Raw genomic sequence first — 22,623 nt, 5'->3', positions numbered from 1 at the left:
ATTTAGAAGTACACCATCACTCCAATAAAGGCAAGAACAAATATTGCCCATTCAATTCATGTTCGTTCACTCAATAATCAATATCACACTCTGACACTTCATGTCTGTAAGTGTAAACGCTCCATATTATCATTGCCATCATTTTGAATCCCAATAACATAACGAAATTCTGTTTTTATAAAAACTATACAATAAATTCGGGAAAAAATTACAAAAATGAAAGGATAAATGGATGTGGAAGATAGGAAGGAAATGTATACAAATCCCAACAAACCGAAATAGCAGTTATGGCATAAAACAAAAATTGACATATCTTATTTTAATTTAATTTTTTTTGGGGGTAATTTTTTAAATAAATAAAATAAAAACTATAAAAAAATTTCAGAAAAAATATTAAATTAGAATTTAGAAACACACACGCACACAAACAAAAACAAAAACAAAAACATTATGCTTTTGCTCAAGTCATCTTACGTTAGCTGTCGTTCTTCCCCATTTTTAACGTCTTCACTTTATTACACTTTCATCTCTCTCTCTCTCTACAAGCCCATTGACAAAAACCAAACAGTTCTGCTCTTCTCTCTTTGATAATTTTGATCATTTTATCAAAAGCCCTGATTTTAAATTTCTTTTTTTTTTTAATCTGAATTCTCACTAAAATTTCTGTCTTTGTAGAATTTTTCCATTTCTAGCCAACATTTGCAAATGGGTATCTACTGATAGGACTTTGTTGATCAGAACAAGATAGTTTTGTGTTGTTTGTTTGTTTTGCTGTTAGATTTTAGTGAGAGTTTACAAAATCAAAGAAGAAAAATCAAAACTTTATAATTTAGCTTGAACAGTTCTTTTAGTTTTTTGTTGAATTTATATCATAGTTTTAAACTTTTGTGCCTTTGTGTGTTGTGGGGTTGAGTGATTCTGAGATTTTGATCCAATGGCTGCGGTTGCTGACATGCCCGGTGATGCAGCGGCTGCCAACAACACCAACAATAGCAAAAACAATAACTTGGAAACAAAAAAATCAGAATCAGAATTCACTGTGCAAAAGCTGGTTGATATGTTCACAAAGTTGAATCCTTTGGCCAAGGAATTTTTCCCTTCTTATTATCACCAGCACACTGATCATCACTTTTCTGTCATCAACAACAATTTTGCTGATGATAATAAACAATCGGCCATTGACAATTTCAACAATAACCGCAGGGTAGTACACTCTTACTGATCATGTTCATTTTTATTTTCACGACATTGTTCTTGTCAAAAGCTTTGTCCTTTTTGTTTGTTTTTGTCTAGTTCTTTTATTATTTGATGATGGGTTTTGCTTAATTTTTGTTTATGTTCTCTGGATTGTGTGATTTTTTTTTTTGGGTCTTTTGGGGAAAAATGGGGTTTCGGGGTGTCTAGGATACTTCATTTCTCTGTTGGTTTGTGATCAACATGAGAATCCATGCGTTATTTTATTTTATTTTTCTTGTGCCATTGTTGATTTAGACTTCATTGAATTTTTTTTTTTAAGTTTTGACTTTTATTATGCCATTAATTATGTACCCTTCATTGATGAATTTTTGGGTTCAATTGTCTTAAGAGTTTGATTAATATGGTTTGACTCATGTATATAAAGTTTATTTTGGAGTTAAGTTGGAGTTCTTGGGATTTTCTTTAATAATTTGTACCTGTGGCTATGGCGGTTCATCTGTTAGCTGATCTTGGGTTTGCTCATGGAGTTTGTCAGTGTTTTGTCTTTGGGTTAATTGATATATATTTAATCTTCCTTGCTTTACACATTTGTAATCATTGTGGAGTCTTTGTATTAGTCAAATTTATTGGCTGATATTTTAATTTTGTGTCGGTTGAATCGGCAGTTCATTGATATTCAAGTGTCATTTCCGCTCTTTTATCTATTTGTTTTCTACTTAACTATGGTTGTTGAAATTTTGAATTTTTATATTTCTCTTTTTAGAGAAGAAACAATTTTAACCAGGGGAGGAAGAGGTTGAGTGGGAGAGCTTTTAGAGCTCAACGAGAAGATAGTGTTAGACGTACGGTATATGTGTCTGATATTGATCAGAATGTAAGTTGCTACTATAACATTTTGTTGCTACTTCAATGCCTTAAATATAATTAGATTTATCTTGTTTGACATTTTGATTCCAATGGGGGATCACCACTGCCTTTTTTCTTTATCAGATAACTGAAGAGAGGCTTGCTGGATTATTCAGTAGTTGCGGACAAGTAAGGTTTACTATTTATAGTATTTTCACTTAGTCTTTTCTATTAGTTGTTTTGTGGATGGTTATGTCCATGCTTGATGGAATTCAAATCTGGAATATCCATTTTTTATTTTTTAAACTGGTCTATCTCTGAAAATGTATAGACAGTGTTTGACTTTGCTGATGTGTTTTTGTTATTTGTATTCATTTGTTTCTAAAGAATGGGAACTCAGATATGTAACTGCTTAGTTGTCGAATAATGGTCAAAAGCGTTTTGGTCCATCTGTTTATTCTTGCTTTGGCGTTTTTCGTATTTGAGTCTCTTTTAACTTGTTTTTTGTTAAAATATCTCGAAAATCAATAGCACTTCAGGTTTTAGAGTGTATCGATGCGTAACGTCAATGTACTTTCTTCAACATGAGGCTTTCTTCTAGACCGTCTCAAGCTTGTCAGCTTTAATTTGGGAATATTCCTCTGGCCTCTGGGGACATTGCTGTGCCTGGAAAACGACACTGCAAACTGAAGGGTTCAGGACAATTTTAATATTAGAGGCTCTCATGTTATCTACTGGTGGGCCTAGGCTTATTTACTGGAGTAACATTGAATAGCAAGATTAAGATTTAAGGTCTGAATCGATTGAGCATTAACACATTTTTGGTTTTGAATTAATGGAACATGCTTGCTGGGTTTCCGAAAGGATTGTAGCTGAGAACAGTAACAGGTTTGGATTTTGGATACTAGTTTTATGATAGATATTGGATGGTTAGGTTGTAGGATCAGAATTTGTTAATTTACTACAACAAGGATTTTTAACATTAGTTGATGGGAAGAAGAATTAACCTTAGAAATCTCTTTCATATAATTGTCATAGTTGATGTGATAATGGGGTATATAATAAGAAGGGATTTGATTACTAGTTGATGCAAGGAAGTTTGAGTTTCTAGTACTACAATTTAAAGATTAACAAAGATTCAAATAAGGAAAGTTTAATTTGCGGCTAGATGATGGATTAAAGTTAGCTTTAAATTTTACATGTCATATATTGTGATGCTCTGGCAAAAATGGTGCACCTAAACTACATGCATTGAACCGGTACACAATCTATTGCTTTGCATTATATCTCTTTTTGCTGTTTCTGCAACTATGCTTATGCAGATGCACTTCATGAAGAGTGTAATGCTTGTACTTGTGCTGCAGTTGCCTTAAAAACAATGCTTATTTCCTTGTTTAAATATGTTTTTGTATCCAAATGCCGGGTACAGTTGCTTTTATGATGTAATAATCGAATATTTAATTTGCCATTATTGAAGTGTTTTTCGGATTTTGTATTTTAAGGTTGTTGATTGCCGAGTATGTGGTGATCCACATTCAGTTCTTCGTTTTGCATTCGTGGAATTTGCTGATGAGCGTAAGTCAATTTTGCCTGAAAATATGTTATTGATTTTTCTGGAAACTCCAATTCATATCTTACCTTTTGCATGAAATTTATGTCCTCAGATGGGGCAAGGGCAGCTTTAAACCTGGGAGGGACAATGCTGGGATACTATCCAGTTAGGGTCTTACCTTCAAAAACTGCAATTCTTCCTGTGAATCCGACATTTCTTCCTAGGGTATGAATGATATATTCTTTTTCCATTCTTATGATACATTAATTTGTATTATACTTTCGACTGCTTGTTTGCTCTGTTTTTACCATTATTATGAGATTTTAATCTAGGTTGGTTTTCCCTCTATGATTGTTTTTTTCCCTTTTTCTTTTTAATATTTGTAACTAAATGCAGTCTGAAGATGAAAGGGAAATGTGTAGCCGAACTGTCTATTGTACAAATATTGACAAGAAGGTAATACTACTTTTCCTCGTTTATAATGTTGATTGTTGACCCCTTTTTGTGTTTCATCTGTTGCCTGCATAACTGGTCACTATGCGTAATCTGCTCTGCCTTTTTGGTGGAATAACTTCTGAGTACCCCATATTTTCTCTGAAATGTTTTGTTTTAATTGCAGGTTCCTCAAGCTGAAGTCAAACAGTTCTTTGAAGCAGCCTGTGGCGGCGAGGTCAGAACATTGCCATGCATGATCATTCTTTTTCATTTTCTTTTGTTTATTTAATTATTTTTTAGTCGTATGAGAAAGAAGATGGATGTAAGGAGCTCTTTAATTAGTATGTTATCTTTTTCATTTACAGGTTACTCGTCTGAGACTTTTAGGAGATCATGTGCACTCAACTCGTATAGCTTTTGTTGAGTTTGCTGTGGTAGGTATTAGTGAATAGTTGCATTATGTTTGAATATTTTTATGATGTCTTATGCATTGTTTTGGCTCTTGCTTTAATCTTTTTATTTGTGTATTCAGTAGTGTTTGCATTATTATCAATAATGCGCTGTGTCAACTGCATATCTGCATAATGTGGTTTTACATTGGAATGTGCAAACTAACCGAACTGAAATGAAACCGAAAAGCAGAACTGAAATAGTAGGTTTAATTCGGTTATGAAATTTGTTTTCAAATTGGAAAACTGAACACTTCAGTTCTAGTTCTAATTTTGCTTTTTCAAAACCGAACTGCACTGGTATTATTTTCTTTTACCAATTTCAACACCTAGCATTTATTTATTGGCAATTTATGTTATTTACTCTCACGTATACCTCATTGCAGCCTACCTATTTAAAACAAAAAATTCCATAAAAATCCTAATTTCATCTCCTCCAAAGACAACCCTCATACTGCTTTAAAGGGCAGTTGGAGAGCTTAGTGTTGCCCTTTAATGGTGAAGTTGCGTCATTATTGCTTATGGCAAATTGATGTTTCCATTAAATCTATTTGACAACTTATAAAAATGTTTGATTATCAGACTGCGCTTTTTTATTCAAGTGGTTGGGTAACTGGCATTAAATCTAATGTAAGATCTTTTGGAGTTGGCTTGCTCTATTAAGTTGTTTTATGTGATAAGATATTTATTTGATGTCCTCAGTAATGTTTGTTATTTAAGGCGGGCAATTAGTCATTATTTCCTGGCTATGGTTTTTGGTGATTTCCTTCTTTTTGGAGTTTTATTGGCATGTACAGTTTTGTAAATACCTAGTCTGGTTAGTGTAATTGGATTAGTGATTAATTCTTTAGTCAACTTATTCACACATGCTTTAGTATATGAGATTTTTGGCTAAGGATGATAAAATTCAACATATTGGGTTTGACTTAGGCGCTAGCATGAATGAATGGCCAGTTTTTCTGGCAGGAAGGTTCTTAGAGAATTGTGGAAGTTGCTGGAGAATTTAAAGATTGCCAATCTCAGTGGAAGAGTAAATATAATATAAAGAATTGAGCAAAATGATGATTTTACTTCACTCTTAACAATTGTGGCCATATATAGAGAACTCAGAGAAACTAAGGATGGGGAAAAACTCATTCTGGAGCTGAAATAAAATCAGTGGTTCTTTTATGACAGCAAATATATGATCAATTAGGAATTGTTCATATCTTCTCAGATGAAGTTCATTGCAAACTTTTAGAATTTGTAAGTATCTGTTTCCTGTCATTAGACTTCAGAATGATGTAGGGATTTAGCATAAACTGCAACTGCTTCAGTTTGATTCATGCAACATGAGTCTCTTTCTGTATTTTTAAAACTGAAACGATAATATTTGGCCAAGATCTTAGAAATTCTATGTTCTTTGGCGAACTTATTCTGGATGCTCATTAGGAAAGTAAAGGGACAAGAGGTCTAGAGAATAGAAATTATTTAGTTTAGATTCTCATAGGAGTTCAAGCGGGTTTACAGATTTGATCAAGTAAAGTGTTCCGTGATTACTTTTACACTGTAGTGGGTAATAAAGCAGATAGGGCTTTGCAATTGAGATTGAATAGAATCTGTGACAACATTGCAAATTTTTCTGTAGAAGATTATTTCTAATTCCATGGAACGCCAATTATATGGCTGAAGTCATGCTACCAATTGCTGCCTTATTTTCTTTATCTTGTTATTGCTTGCACGTTTTTAGATTCCTGGTCTTTATTTTCCGAAGCGTACTCGTCATTGATTTGTCACTTATGGTGCGTTTACTTCATGAGATGTGAATGGGGTGGAATGGGAATGGACTGGGAATGAGAATTAGCTGGAATGGGAATGAGGAATGGGAATGAGATTCCAATGTTTACTTGGCAAAAATAAATGGGAATGGGAATGTGCTGAAATGCCATTGATGTATTTACTTGGCAAAATAAATGAGAATGAGGAATAAGAATGAGAATCAATTTACCAAAATATTCATAGTATTAAATAATGTAATTTTCATTAACTAGATATATGTATAAATATTATTATAAAAATGATATTAATTTTTTTTTTGCTAAGAAACAAAGATTAAATATAACTTATAAAAAAAATTAATATAACTTATTAATTTTATTTTTTTTCATTAATATCATTTTTTTATAAAAATGATATTAATGAAAAAATTAAAATTAATAATAATAATAATAATAAATGTTAATAATGATAATAATAATAACAATAATTAATAATAACTAAAATAATAAAGTTAATAAAATTTAATAATAATAATAATAATAATAATGACATTTAAAATAATAAAATTAATTGTGATTTGATTCAGGAAATATAAAAAAATTAAAGGGATATAAAAGTCAGTTCAGGAAATAGGAATCCCCATTTCCAACCCCCCGGGAGTGTGATTCCCATTAGTTATTCCTAAATTGTATGGGACCCACACATTTTATTCTTATTCCTAGATTACATTTTGTCAAGTAAACATGAGTTTCATTCTCATTCCTTCATTCCCATTTCCTAAACCCTCAAGTAAATACACCATTAGTCTTTTAAAAGACTAATGGTGAGTTTTGCCAAGTAAACATGAGTTTCATTCTCATTCTTTCATTCTCATTTCCTAAACCCTCAAGTAAACACACCATTAGTCTTTTGAAAGAAATCTGGTAGTTATTAAGAAGAAGAAGGAATATTCTAGATGTAAAAAGGAAACTATCCTACTTTTAAGTCCTTCTATTTGTCTAATTAATGCCAAGGTTCATGCTATGATGTTTGCTTGTCAATGTACCCAAATATTTGCAGAAACATTTGTGCACATGGTAAATAATCCAGTAGCTTAATAATAAGTTGATGAGGATAGGATGCCTTTTTGCATAATGCTCCTGATCATGCTGTCTGATTATATTTTGTATCATGACAATGAAACATTCTCCTGCAGTACCCAGCTGATACTTGTGTTTGCATGAACAGGCCGAAAGTGCAATCCTTGCGCTGAACTGTAGTGGAATGGTCCTGGGATCTCAGCCCATCAGGTGTGGTTTCCTTTAACACTTGCCATTAATAGGATGCATCTGTATATAAATGATCCCATCAGATTCTGATGCTACCATATTCTACACCTTGAATTTACCAGGGTCAGTCCATCAAAGACACCTGTGAGGCCTCGAGTTACTCGTCCGGCAATGCATTAGCTGATCATCAGAGCCTTAAGTACCATGGATGGCATTGGGCACTTTCTCAGTCGAGACAATTCCTTGTGTTCACAGGGGGCAGTGAAACTTCCCTTTGTTTCCTTATTTCCATCTTTTCCGTCGCAATGTTAACTTTTTTCTGTGACTGAAACTATGGAGACCCGCTTCAAACTGAAGTTTTTTTACAAGACTGTCTCAGTTTTTGACAACCTTTTTTCTTTATCCTTATTCTATCCTTTTTGTTTTGACAATATCACTAGTTTTAACTTTAAAATTTCTGCTACTTCAGTTTCTTTTGTTGTGGTTGTGGTTGTGGTTATATAGCCTCTGCACTGCATTACACCAAAGGCTACACATCCCAGGTGACTTAAATTTTTGAGAAAGTCTTTAGGCGAGATTGTTCCCATCACATTGTTATGCGATCATTATGTCACATTTTGTCACATATATGCTAATAAATTTATAATGATTTTGAAATCCTTATAAATATCTAAAAGGTGGATGGTTGTATGATGACGTGGTTGGGATGATTTCACATCTAGACTTTCTCGAAAAGCTGTAAAATCTTATTTTTATATAGGATTAATTAAAATATATTTTGAACACTATTACTTTATGCACCTAGTAAGTGAAAATCCGAAATATCACACCCCTTTTAATTTTTCATAAATTATCCTCAACTAAACTCTAATACTTTTTTTTTCCCACTCATACACTCATAATTATAATCATGAACCAATGTCTATTTTTTCCATGTACAAGTTTAATATTTCCTTTAGTATTATTTGTCACAAGTCATACACAACTAGTGGGTTATTGAAAATTTTCCAAGTTCTTTCACAGTGACATGTAGGTCCAACTTGAAAGCTTCTTGTTTCTTGTTCCTTCTTCATTTTCAGGCAAAATTGCTTACAAGCATTCTTTTTTCTTGTTCATCGATACTTCTTCATCACTATTCTTCTTCTTCATCCATTCTTTTTTATCCCATACTTTCAAAGCAAAAGACCTACGGAAGCATCTTAACATATTTGTAGAACTTGCCCACAAACATTTCTATTGTCTAATCGTAAGTAATTTTATGTTAAATTAAATTTATAGATGAAGGGGGAGGAAAAAAAAAAAAAGGATTTGCTTATATGAAATTGAATTCTTGGTGATCTTTTCATTTTAAATTTTTTGCCTAGAAGGATCATTGAATTTCAACCTATTTACCTCAATTTCCCTGAATTCATGGCTGTTCGAATGTTTACCTTTCAAATATTTAGGTCATTTATACATTTGTAATAATACGTGTTTAATAAGTATTCTTATTCAATAATAACCAATTATAGTTTTGTATTTTGATCAATACAATGTCAAATCAACAAAGTATAATTACTACGGATTTATAATTATTATCAAACTCACAATAGTACTCAAAATTCAAGTAATAATGTCAAAAAAGGAAATTCGATCAAACCTTAAAATATAAAATAAAAGCAAGCTACAAATTTATATGTACTGTAATATTAACCTAGTTTAAAAATTCACATAAAATAATCAATTCTAATTTTAATCGATGCAAATTAATGAAAAATTAAAGCACCAAAATCAATCCAACATAACTCAAATTACGTACATGAATTACACAAGTCCATCACAAGTACTCTTAACGAAATAATAAAAATAATAAGTTAATGTCGGGCCTCTAAGACAGCCGCAAGTAACTGATCAATACTTACATTTATTTAATCAAGAATTATACATCTAAAATTCCCAACAACACTCATGAATTACAGGATTGAGCCACCAATTACCATTACAACTACAAACAAGAGGGCGGTTTTTGATTGCCATAAGAATCTCCATCGACAAAATTGCAAGAAGAAGTTGCCGCCCCATCACGTCCATTATGCACCAAATAGATATCTTGTAACACAATATTTTCGCATGGAAACGTTTTGCTGCATTGAAAATTTACGGCCACTTTTGTACTTGAAGTACCCCATATGTTCCTGTACGTCACATCTTTGATCTGCACATTCGATGTAATCTTTTGATTGCATGAGCCATGTGGGCAGTACATTTGATCAATGACTATAGGATTTTCGACATTGCTCATGAAAATATTTTCGAATGTAAAGCCCGAAGCCACGTTAGCCTGCGGAGACGCCCATGTTTTTATCCTCACACCATTTGTTGTGCCCCTAAACGTGCAATTTCTCACAGCCAAGCCATGCACGTTTCTCTCATTCGCATACCTGCCTAGGCTGCCTACGCTGATGCCGTGGCCGGGGCCGCAACTCACGTCGGTGACGTTGATGTTCGTGCTGCCGGAGAGTAGGGCTATGCAGTCGTCGCCGGTGCCGATGGAAGAGTGGGTGATTTTGATGCCTTTTGAGTCTCCAATTTTAATGCCATCAGTGTTAGGGCTTTGGTATGGGGCAGTTATTTTAATGTTGTCGATGCTAACCTTGTGGCATCCGTATAACGAGATATGTGCGTTCTTGCTGTTCACTGAGGTAATGCCACTAATTCTTGAATTGGTCACAAAATTGAATACCATAGACTGAAAAGGGAACATGTATACAAAAATGTTAATTAAGAAGATTTTTAGGTTCAAGGTATGAAAAATAATAAAATATATATTCCAAATATTCCAAATAATAATTTAATTAACCATACGAGTAAATGTAATTAAAATTGGGAAGAATATAAAGACACATTTTTTTTTTTGGATTTTAGGTTCTATCATTTTAATGTTAGAGTCACGTCATGTCAAAACTTTCATAAATCTCTTCTAAAATTAAAGAAAATCCCTGGTACCGGCTACCGGCCCATTGAAGAAAAATTATTGATCTTTTTATTTTAATTTAAAACTTTCTTTTATTGGCCACCCAAGTTTAAATTTTACTAGAGGTAGGATTTGATTTAGCATTTAAGTATCAACTTACAATGGGAAGGCTAGGGCAGTTGGGATCCTCAGCACATGAGTTGAAAGACCAAGCGGAGGCTCCTTGGCCGTCTACGGTGCCACGGCCATTCACCAGCAGCCGATCGACGTATCGGAAGCCGATCCATTGATCAGGATTACTCATTCTTTTGAGATCACTAGGAGCCCTGATAACCCCTTTGATTTGGAATGCCGTTGATTTCTTGCATGGTCCTGTAAATGTGACTGTGCCCAACAAAAATGTTCCTCTTGGGATCAAAACCCCACTGTTTCCATCCCACTTACATGCATCATTCCATGCTCTCAAAAATGCCTAACAAAAACATACATTATATATTATATGAATAGTTAAAAGTGCTTTTTCAGGAAGTGCTTTTGATCCACCAAAAAAAAATGAACTTACCTTGGTATTATCAATGCGGCCATCTCCAATTGCACCATATTTTGTTACATCAAAAATCTTGATTCCACCTTGAACTTTTGTAACCACTGCAAAGCCTAAGAACATGAGAAATAATAAAACCCTAGAAGAAGGCATTATCAAATGATAATTAATCAAAACTTTACTTTGTCAATCTTCTTTTATATACCGATGATTCTAGGATTTTAACTGATATTTTACGATTATTTGTTTCTGTATTTGCGCGCACAACAATTTTTTTTGGTATGTTTTGATTTCCCGAAAATCGACGAGTCCAATATCACACGTTTGAATTAATTCATAATCCGTAATTTATCCAAAGTTTCCACAATTAGGTTGATTTAGAATGGAAATTAAAAGGAAAAAAATTGAACCTGTGAGATTTTGGTTGTATTATTTTATGTGCTGAATTCTAATTTTCTTACTAAAATCATATTGGAAATGAGTCAAAACATGTTGTGGCTGGCTGACCAAAAATTCGTCAATGATTATATATTTTAGTTAAGTCTAAACGTGGATTAGATTAAATTCTTTGATTTAGATGCACTGTTGAGCTAACCTTCTTGCTAATTTTTTAAAAATATACAATTAATAGCTATTAGATAAGAATGTAAAACTAATTTAACCGAATATTACTATATATGCACATGTGGCAAAAGATTGTGAAGAGTTTAGCACATGTCAGCTCAGCACTGGATCCAAACCCTAAATTCTTAATGTGGCAGTCACGTTCCTCTTTGTAATGACAAATTATGTAGAGATGATAACTCAAAAAAGTCCAATTAAAAAACCAAAATCATAATTTTTTTCCTGAAATTTATGAAGATGCATGATAATATGTTTCCTTTGTATTTTTTTCTTTTATAATTTTGTTCTAGAAATTAACTATTTTCATATTCTTATAAAAAATAATGCTAAGCATATATTATTGATGCGTTTCTAGAGACAATTAAAATCGCGTGTCATAAATAACATATATATGATTATTATCGATTAGTTTATCAAATCATGGATGTATAGGGCAAGTTTAAGTGGCCTTTTTTTTTTTTGGGAAAATGTCCACCGTCTACCTGTTTTTTACACCTTTTTCAAAAATACACAATTCCTTCATTTTTTGGCTAGAATCCACCTAAAGTTACATTTTTTTTTCACTTTTCCACTTCCATTTGGAATCCGTTAAGAAAACTAACAGAAACTTAAAAAAATGACTATTTTACCCCTAAAACGAAAATTACAATTTCACCTTAAAAAATACCAAAAATAATAAGATTTAATGATGAATATCATTATTGGTACTTTAATGAAGTACAAAAAAATCTTAACTACTAGAGATTATAACTCAATTAATAATAAAACTCTACTTATCTTAAATTCAATTGATGATTTGTGAGATTTGGCTATTTTTAATACTACTGTTATAATTTAGCATTCTAATTACAGACATATTTAAAAAAAAAACCTGCATTTGATGGTTGTGGAATTAATTTATTTATTGACCGATGGGGAAAATAATTAGATTTAATCTAATTATTTTTTGTAATTTTTAAGGTGAAATTGTAATTTTCGTTTTGGGGGTAAAATGATAATTTTTTTAAGTTTCCGTTAGTTTTCTTAATGGACTCCAAACGGAAGTGGAAAAGTGAAAAAAAAGTAACTTTTGGTGGATTCCAGCCAAAAAATGAAGGAATTGTGTATTTTTGAAAAAAGGTGTAAAAAATGGGTGGACGGTGGATATTTTCCTTTTTTTTTTAACTTAATGACTTAATTTTAATCATTTAAGTTAGTAAGTTTATTTATTTTTTTCAACTTAATGAAAATTTTCACCTATTAAGGGACAGTTTGGGAATGTTGTAGCTTTTGAAATAATTGTTGTTAGTTGTGCTGTAGAAATAATTAGCTGCAAAGAGAATCAGTTAAGTGTTTTGTTTTCAAAAGTACTGTGAGTTTTAAAAGCAATTATGGACATTTGGTAAATCTTACTATTAAACTACTGAGAGAAAATAAATGACTAAAATGTACATAATGTAAGATGAAATTTACTTAACCTATACATATAAAAACATGTACATACAATATTTTTAATTATGTATTATAATAATTTATAATTTTAACTAAAAATAAAATTTATAATATATTGATTTTATATTTTTATTTTTATCTTAAATAAATTGATAATAAAATTTATAATATCTTGAAACAAATTTAATAATAATTCGACTAAAAAATTGATATTAATAAATTTATATTGATGAATTATAATATTGATTTTGTTTCCAATTTAAATAAGGATAATTTTGGGTTTAGGTAATAATTTTAAGGATATTTATGGAATTGTATTGAAGAATAAAATTGATTCTCAAAATCATAATTTAAAAGCTAATTTTGGGAAGGAGCCTTCCTTACTTTTCGAAATCACTTTTAAGCCTCCAAAAGCAATTCCAAACAAGCCTAAGTCATTAAGTTATTAAGTTAATATTTTTAGATTTTTACTTAATCTAAAAAGTTTGAATGATATCATTAAATGATATTCTTCAAAATATCCATATCTAATTAATTAATTTTCATCTTTACTTAAATAAAATTTAATAATTAGTATTATTACTCATCTCTGTATAACTTGTGATAATATATTGTGGTAGACTATTATTATTTTTTATCGTTTTATTTTCTTCAAATTAGCATTATTTATCTTCATATTTTTTATGAATATTTTTCATATAAAAACGTCATAAACTATAATAAAATTGATTAACATATATAATATAGACTATTAAAGAGTTGTTTTCAATTGAATATGATTTATATTATGATAATATATTATCTTATTTATATTATTTGAGATATTTATTATTTGTTTAACATTTATAATTTGTAAGGAATATTAGTTTTCAGATTTTTTAAAATAAAAAAGTCAAGCAACTTAATATTTATTTTTAGCGATTCAGACCAAAAAAGAAAAACAAACATCAATTCAGATTCAGATATTCAACTCTATACAGAATTCAAATTAATTTAGATTTATTTAAATTTTAAATAATAAAAAAAGACCCAACTAAGACTGGGCATAGATTGTTTAATTATCAATGTACTTATATATTGGTTTTCAAAGAATACAAGAATACATTTGGTAAGAATCATTTGACAACTGGTACATAAATGGGGGTAAATTGTTGAATAGTGAATGTTGACTTAGTCTGTTATCATTAATGGATTGTTCCACACCACCTATCACAAAAGGACACGTAAAATTTCACATTTTGTTTATATTATCTCCATATAATGATATAATGCTACATTGACTTGCTTAACAACGAATGAAATGGCCAAATGTTCATTTTTTTTTTTCAATTGAAGCTTCCTCAGTCATTGTCTAAAAGGAAGTCTAGCTTTTCCTTGATTTTTAAGCCATTGACCTATCAATCAATTTTAATGTATAAATACATTTAATAATGTATGGACTTTTGAGTCGGTTGTTAACGTTTTAAATTAAACTAATAAGGGAAAAAAAAGGAAGGGAAAACGATGTAGTTATCCTTCCACCAATCATTTACATTGGCTTGTCAATTCCAAATATTGAATATTCAACATTGACAAACGAGTACGTGCTTCCATATTTGATTGTTTGTCACCATGACCATCAATCCTTTTTTTTTTTCATATAACTCAATAGTTTGGCTGGCATGATAAACTAATGTGTTTATTCGTTCTAGGAAAAAAAATGATGGAGAAATTAATGTTGTCCGTTAATCATACAGATACCGCTGGGTGTTATTTGATATTATTTCTTTTCTTCGGTTAATCATGTAAACAAAGAATTATATTTCTATCTTGATCTAGCTCTCGTAAATTTTTAAAGAACCTATAATATATTATTTTTTGAGTAATAATATAGTGATAAATTCTTGTACAAATTTATTTTGTGCAAACTGATGTGACGTTAATTCATTGGTTGAATTAAATATCTCTTGGCTCACATGATTTATTTATATTATTTTATAATTCATTCAACCAATGAATTAATGCCACATTAATTTGTATAAGATAAGTTTGTACAAGAGTTTGTGACTGTATCATCACTCTTATTTTTTTAAGGTAGTATATAGTTATAATTTAACTACTAATCACTCATCTGAATTTTGTTAGCATGCATGTATCCATAATGTTGATTTTAATGATAACAAACAAGATTAAGAATGATTAAGTTTTTAAAAGCTCAAATTATTTTAAATAAATCGTTATTTTCATAATATAAAGGTTTTATACTTAATGGAAAAATGATTTTATGAAATTGATTGTTTTCAGTTAATGGTTTAAATTGAAAAAGTTTTGAAACTCTGAAAATGGACTTATTTGTAAAGTTTTATGACGATTTGAGCCATAGTATAATTATAGAAAGTTTTGGGTAGAACTATAATTTTAGAAAATAATTTCACTGTAGCAAACGACTAACCGTTTACTGAAAACGGCTAACCGATAATTTTCAGAAAGCATGTTCTGCAAAGTATTGTTAAAATGATGATTCTGGAAAATAACGGTTAACTGTTTACTGAAAACGGTGAATCGATTATTTCCAGATTGCTAACCTTGAACCGTTTAGTGAGAATGGTTAAGCCAAATTTATTTTACAGGTCTCTGAAAATTAACGGTGAACCGATAGTGATAAACGGTCAACCGTTTATTTGAAATTCAGCTCAACGGTAACTTTGACCAGAATAAACGGTTAACCGTTTACAGTTAACGACGATCCGTTTATGGGCAAACAGTCAATAACGGCTAGTTTTTCGGCTCTAACTATAAATAAGCTCAATCCAATTCAAACAAGAAGAATTCGAACGATCATCATTGAGCAAAATATTGAGAATACAACTTTCATTGAGCTTTAAATCCTTGTATTCATCTCATTCATTCACACATTGAGCTTTCATTTGTGATCAAACACATTGTGTGAGAGAAATTCATTTGTAATCCTTTTTGTAAAATCAAGTTAAAAGATTGTAAGTGTTGTGATACACTTGGGTTAAGAGATTGTGGATAATCTCTTGTTGTGAAGGTCCATTGATACATTGAAAGTCAATTGTAAGCATTTAAAGTATTGGAGGCTTGCTTAGTGAAATCCTCAAGCCTAGTAAGCTTAGAGGCGTGGACGTAGGCGGAGATTGCCGAACCACGTAAAAATCATTGTGTTTGCTCTCTCTTCCCTTATTTTTTTATATTGTGATTGACTTAATTATTATTGCTTTAAATTCGTTTTAGATTTGCATGATATTTTGTTTTAGAATTGAATAATTTTTAAAATCCCAATTCACCCCCCCTCTTGGGTTGCATAACTAGAATTTCAAATTTTACTAAAGAGAATCTCAAATCACAAGAAATCCTGATCCATAAAAAATAGTCTTACTCTATACTTGGCATGGTGAATCATTAATTTTACATTGATATATATTCTATGCGTTAATAGCCTATCATGTGGGCCTCCCGCTAAGGGTGCACTGTGACAAAAGTGAAAAAAATCTCATCTGTTTCTTTCCTTTTTACGCCTCTTAGTCTCTCTCGTGTGACACATGGGGGCGTAAAAGAGGGATCGTACCAACTTATTCTGACCTAAGATGATAAGCTCACGGGCTTAGTCTTAGAATATCGTAAAAAGACTCTTCTAATTTTTCTCTTCAAGTATTTATTTCTTTACTTATGTGACAAATAAAAGTGTAGAAAAAGTAAGTCACCTCCCAAAAAACTTTTCAAATAAAAATAAGTTTATATTATTTCAATCAAAATTTTCCTCCACTAGAATAATAAGAATTATTATATTTCTCTCCCTTCAAGAATGATAATATTAAAAAACAATATAATACTAAATTAAAAGCTCTAAAAGACTCTTTAAATGAGAAAATGTTTCTTTCTCTTAAATACTGAAGAGAGAGAAAAACTATCTCATTTGAAAAATCTTGTTTGAAGAGCTTTTTAGAACTTTTTATGCTTATGTAGCTTTTCAAATAAAAAATAAAATCTCATTTGATCAGTCTTAATAATGCTCTTACTTGATCATTGAGAAATGAAAGAACACTTCCACCTGCAAGTTTAACTCACGCGTGGACAATTGATTAATCCTTACTAACTTATTCATATATAAGGGTTCCTCTATGATGCTGTAAAGTTTTTTACAGCATCAATAATGTATTAATTGTGAACTATTAGATCTAATCAATGGTATACAATATTTGTACTAAAAAAATAATGGTAACCGTTCAAGTGGGTGGAAATTTTTGTAAAATAATTGTGACCACCCTTAGAGTTTAAAATAATTTCACTTAAATAGTATATTTATTTAAAATTACTTTTCAACCCTCCTTTAAATTTGTAATATGATAATCTCTTTTAAATAAATCTTCCGAAATCAGTTACCATTAAGTATAAAATATAATATCAAGTAGGTTATTTAACACAAAGTCTTGTAATAATTTGTATTGTATGAATTTAATTACAAACCATTAATACCTAAACAATAATGATAATAGAAAGCATTACAATAAACTATTTTATATGTGTTTTATTAATAATACTATATACGTCACAACAAATGAGAAATATTTTATTCACCAATTATTATTGAAAAATATATGTCTATATAACTATAGAGTGAGAAATATTTTGATTTAAATTTTTATCAAAAAATTAAACTATTTATTTCATGCAATTCAATGGTGGAGGATATAACATTATGAAATATTGCTTTGACTTTCAATATCAACCATTAGACTATGAGATATTAGTGGCTCAAATATTGTGCCAAAATTTTAAGTTAAAGTATCCCAAACCATATCTTTATAATGGAAATATAAAAACATACAATGATTTTTTTCCTCATTTTGTCCATTAAATATTATTTGATGTAATATTTTATTTATTGTCACTATTCATTATCATAATAAAAGTAATGACTTTTCGTAGCATAAAAATTTTATAATTACTATCAAAGAATAACAATAAAATTATCTTTCATGATTCATAAACTAAAGTTAATTAGGAATATGTGTTAGATTTAACTTTTATGAAATTAACAAAGTGACATTTGAAAATAAAATGAAAACAAACTTGTGAAAGTTAAATTTTATAAGGCTGAGATAATTTCCTACCATGTCAATAAAAACCTAAAAATATAAATGATTTTCTTTCACTTTTTTTCCCACGTAAATATTATTAGAGGTAATATTTTATTTATTGTCACTATTAATTATCATAACAAAAGTAGTGATTCTTAATAATATAAAATTTTATAATTACAATCAAAGGATATCAATAAAATAATCTTTCACGGTTCATAAACTAAAGCTCATTAGGAATATATATTAGATTTAACTTTTGTGAAATTAACAAAGTGATATTTGAAATTAAAATGAAAATGTATGGGCTTATAAAACTTAAAATTCCTATCATGTAAGGATATTAATTGTAAGATAAATATAAAGTTAAGAGAATAAGTATGTTAAATGGGTGTTAAAAATAATACATACTTCATGATCAATTATACAATGACCCTTAATATTATATAAAATAATGAGTATTTTAATATACGATATTAAATTTTATTAAAACATGTGTGATCAAGTAATTTTTATGTTACAAACAATCTCAACAATGAGTTTATTGATGTAACTATGATATTTACTTAAGTATATGTACTTAGTTGTGTTATTTATTACTATTATATCATATATAAATTTTGCAATTACAACTTATTTATTTGATTTATGTTTAATAACCTACCATTATATTTTATACTTAATAGTAATAAATTTTGGAAGATTTATTTAAAAAAAATTATCACATTTCAAATTTAAAGGAGGATTGAAAAATAATTTTAAATAAAATATACTATTTAAGTAAAATTGTTTTAAATTCTAAGAATGATTATAGTTATTTTACAAAATTCTCCACCCCTCACGTTTGTTTGTGGAAGGTGCTGTTGAAAATTTAAGTGAAATCCGCGTGTGACGTGGCCATTTCAAAACCTAGTATCAGGTGACGTGCGTGGGAGGAGCTGTTGATGATGATCATTGATTTTGATTCATCTCCTCGGATCAAATGCATTGCGTGCTCTTGACCTAATCAAAAAAAAAAAAAAAAAAGGTGAAACCAAATGTACGTAAAAAGTTTCATCGTCCTTGTTCTAGACTAAAAGGTTAACGGTCAAACTGTCTTAACCCACCTCCTTTCTCAACTGTCAAACCCCTCCGTACAACCTTTTTCCTCGTAATGCTGTACCCATTAATTTCCTTTGATACTTTCTCCTCCATCTCCCTTTCTCTCCACAACTTTAAATCATATATATATATAGATATCAAGAAAGCACCAGCTAGATAGGGCAACATATAATAAACTTAGCAAAAATCATCCCCAAACAAAACAATATTATCGTAAGTGTTTCATTCCATGTCGGGGGTTTGCAGTGGCGGCGGCGGCAGAGAGCCGGTGAAGATTGTGTTGATCAAGACGCAGTATATTGAAACAGATGCAAGGAGCTTCAAGTCTGTCGTGCAGGAACTGACTGGTAAAGATTCTGGGGCACGCGGCAGCAATCTCTCACCCGCGTCGAAGTCGAGAAAAGTTAGAAGCAATTTGGGCACCAAGATTATGGAAGGGGGAATGAATATCAATGGATTTGCAGGTGAAAGCATTAATAATAATAATAATAATAATAATAATTCAGTTCTGATCAGAGATTTGTCACTCAAGGAATTTGATAGATTGCTTCAGGAGATGCCCCTAGTCGATGAGTTTTATCATGATTATTCCTTGAGGTCAAATTGATATGTTGACTCTACTGCATTTATATTTGTATATGCTTCTTTCCCTTCTTTTTTTTTTATTTTTATTTTTTGGGGCTAGGTTTTATTCTTCATTATGATTTATGAATGCCGACCTTTGATACCTGTTATTGGCTTCACTTCACATCATATCTCCCAATTTTCTCCTCCTTAATTAGCTTGATATATTTTAATTTTTACTTAAATTTTAATGTTTGAATCATGAAATTTCATTTTCTAGCTTTCCATTAATTCAAAAGAAATGAGAATATAACTGAATATAGCCACTTAATTTTTAGGAGAAGAATAGAAAGATATAGTCTAAAAATTAACTGTTATATATATTTTGAGCAGTAGCCAACGTCCCTCCTATCTATGCATGGTTAATTAGTTCTTAATCCTTTACCAGAGACCAATTAAAGAACAAAATCCAAGGAAAAATTAGTATATATAAATTTATAATATAGTTCACTTTTTAGCTGCAATGTGTATGTGACAAAAACTTGTTATATGTAAAGAATGTTCAACCCCTTAAAGGCAAATATCTTTATTTATTATTTATTTTGAACTCAATTAAGAAATTTATCAAATATTTGCAAATGTATAATTTTTTCAAAAAAAAAAGAACTATTTTTTCGGTTATTCTTATATTTTATGGAAATCCTGGTTGCAACTTTAGGAGAAAACCCTAAAATGCCCTTCCTAATAAAATTTTCAGGTGGGAGTGGGCACGGTTAACAACATTAACTTGTATCTAAACAATATTTTATACATTTTGTCTATGCAATGACGCAGCAAGTTGATTGAATTCAATTAATTAATATTTAAATTACAACTAATCCATGTGAAATTCTGCACTACAATTGTAAATGCCAAAACCTATGAACTTTTTTCCATTACGAAAGACGAGCTTTATTTGAATCGAGCAGAATCATTCAGAATTTTACTCAATTTCGTAATTAGAATTGCAAAAAATTATGAATCACATTGCAATTTATATTTTTCATACTAAAAAAAAAAAAAAACACATCTTAATAAAAATATATATAAACTCAATGAGGTCACTTTTGACTAAAATTCATTTCTAAAAGTTAATAAAATGTTAGGTAGCTGGGGAAGCGAATAAGCCACGGGAGTTAAACCCAACATAGAACCACTGCTCACCCTCCATATCCAATTGGGTCAACCAAATCCGAGCCATCTTCAACAGTTAGCTTATATAATTACAAGATGGAGATAATTTTATTACACTTCTCTAGAGTATGTATTCAACTATCATATATAATCAATATTGGTTAAGGGATTCAACCGAGTGAGTTTTAGCAATTTATTTATTTAGTTGGTAATCCGAGTATTAGTGCGTTTGAGATTGAGGTTAGCAACTGTACCTTAAAAGTTACAACATTGAAGTATTTGATAAACATTAGCTGTTGTAACTTAAAAGTTATATTGATATGATTTTTCACTTATATAATAGAAAATTTATTATATCATTAATGATTTTGTCAAAATTATTATTTAAAATATTTATTTACTACATATTATTAACTTTTATTTCATAGTTACAGTTTTTTTTCCACAGCAGCTGTAGCTTAAAAGTTACAGCCCCTCAATCCCAAACAGGACTTATAAGTGTATGTTTGGTATGACTTATTTGATAACTAAAAGTGCTTATTTAATTAAATATAAGCTCTTTTTAAAATTTTTAGTATTGTTTGGTTGTATTATAAGTAAAATTTTTGGATATTAAATTAGCTATTTTCCCTCTACTTAAACTCCAATTTTAGACTTTTGAGAGTAAGGTTTGAAGAGCTCTTTCAAAAAGTTAAATTATCTAAAATACTCTTCATTTATTTTATAATTTTATTTCATTCATTTTATAAGAGAAATTTAAAAAATCGTCTATTAAAAATATTTTTATAATTTTTTAATACAAACTCTTATTGACAATCAAATAACTTAAATATTTTTTTTTATAAAAACACTATTTATAAAAACTTTATTTATATAAATTTTATTTGAAAAACTGTACCAATCAAAGCCTAAATATATAAAAGAGAAAGAATTATAAAATTAATTTATACTTTATTCGCAACTACTTTTAAAAAAATATAATAAAAAAATGGTATCTTAATATTATTATATAATATATAAACTACTTACGATGATGCAACAAGTGATATACATATATAGAGAGAGAGAGATAATACAAAGAATCCTACATGTTGCCAAAAATATATAAAGCTGAGACACGAGTCAAAGATGGTGGATTTTGGTCAACTAATCTTACGGTTTAAATATTATATCGGGACTTGACTAGCTTACAGAATCTGTAAGCTACAGACTGCAGCATCAGCCGTTGGATGTGGTTAGATGTGGAGTGAGAAACTAAACAATAGAAAATCGGATGGTGGGATGACGGGAGATGTTTGTTACATAACCTGTACCATAGACAGGTCCATTATATCGTACAAGCTAGTGTCATACAAATCTCGACAGGATTGCCCATTAAATGGGCCATGCTCTTTACTTTATATATGTAAATAAGGAAATAAATAAAATCACCACTCTATTTCCATAAGCGTGACACTCAGTTTCTTGATTATTACAAAGTACAAATTTATATGCCAAAATTTTCTACTAGGAAATTATACGTTATTTTTTTTCTTTTAATTACTTTTATTTAATTGTCATTTTAATCTCTACATCCTTTTTATGCCATATCAATTTATATAAGTGTTTCGAAAATAAAAATTTATATCTAACTTTAATCTCCTTATT

At 29.9% G+C, this 22,623-nt stretch overlaps 3 protein-coding genes across 4 annotated transcripts; 2 read left to right on the top strand and 1 right to left on the bottom strand.

The window, feature by feature from the left end:
* Positions 1-474: 474 nt before the first annotated feature.
* LOC102625912 (polyadenylate-binding protein-interacting protein 9) lies at positions 475-7,977 on the top strand. 2 transcript variants are annotated; one of them, XM_015530075.3, is made up of 10 exons: positions 475-1,204; positions 1,961-2,071; positions 2,188-2,232; positions 3,546-3,618; positions 3,708-3,820; positions 3,992-4,051; positions 4,215-4,265; positions 4,396-4,464; positions 7,433-7,526; positions 7,628-7,977. In XM_015530075.3, the coding sequence occupies exons 1-9, from the start codon at positions 935-937 to the stop codon at positions 7,487-7,489; spliced, it is 849 nt and encodes a 282-aa protein (XP_015385561.2). In that variant the 5' UTR covers positions 475-934; the 3' UTR covers positions 7,490-7,526; positions 7,628-7,977. The 2 variants fall into 2 exon arrangements, with proteins under 2 accessions (XP_015385561.2, XP_006477917.2); XM_006477854.4 differs by having other exon boundaries at positions 481-1,204; positions 7,465-7,526.
* A 1,512-nt stretch (positions 7,978-9,489) lies between these two features.
* LOC102612871 (exopolygalacturonase) lies at positions 9,490-19,332 on the bottom strand. Its single transcript, XM_052435775.1, has 4 exons — positions 19,245-19,332; positions 11,021-11,115; positions 10,619-10,930; positions 9,490-10,233 (listed from the first exon to the last, which is right to left on the bottom strand). Exons 1-4 carry the CDS (start codon positions 19,330-19,332, stop codon positions 9,490-9,492), a joined length of 1,239 nt encoding a protein of 412 aa, XP_052291735.1.
* Positions 19,333-19,468: 136 nt separating this feature from the next.
* Positions 19,469-19,846, top strand: LOC127900610 (VQ motif-containing protein 10-like). Its single transcript, XM_052435774.1, has one exon. It carries the CDS (start codon positions 19,469-19,471, stop codon positions 19,844-19,846), a length of 378 nt encoding a protein of 125 aa, XP_052291734.1.
* Positions 19,847-22,623: the final 2,777 nt, after the last annotated feature.

Source organism: Citrus sinensis, chromosome 3 (genome assembly GCF_022201045.2).
Source record: "Citrus sinensis cultivar Valencia sweet orange chromosome 3, DVS_A1.0, whole genome shotgun sequence".
Lineage (NCBI taxonomy): Eukaryota > Viridiplantae > Streptophyta > Magnoliopsida > Sapindales > Rutaceae > Citrus > Citrus sinensis.
This window is presented reverse-complemented; position numbering and strand designations above follow the sequence as displayed.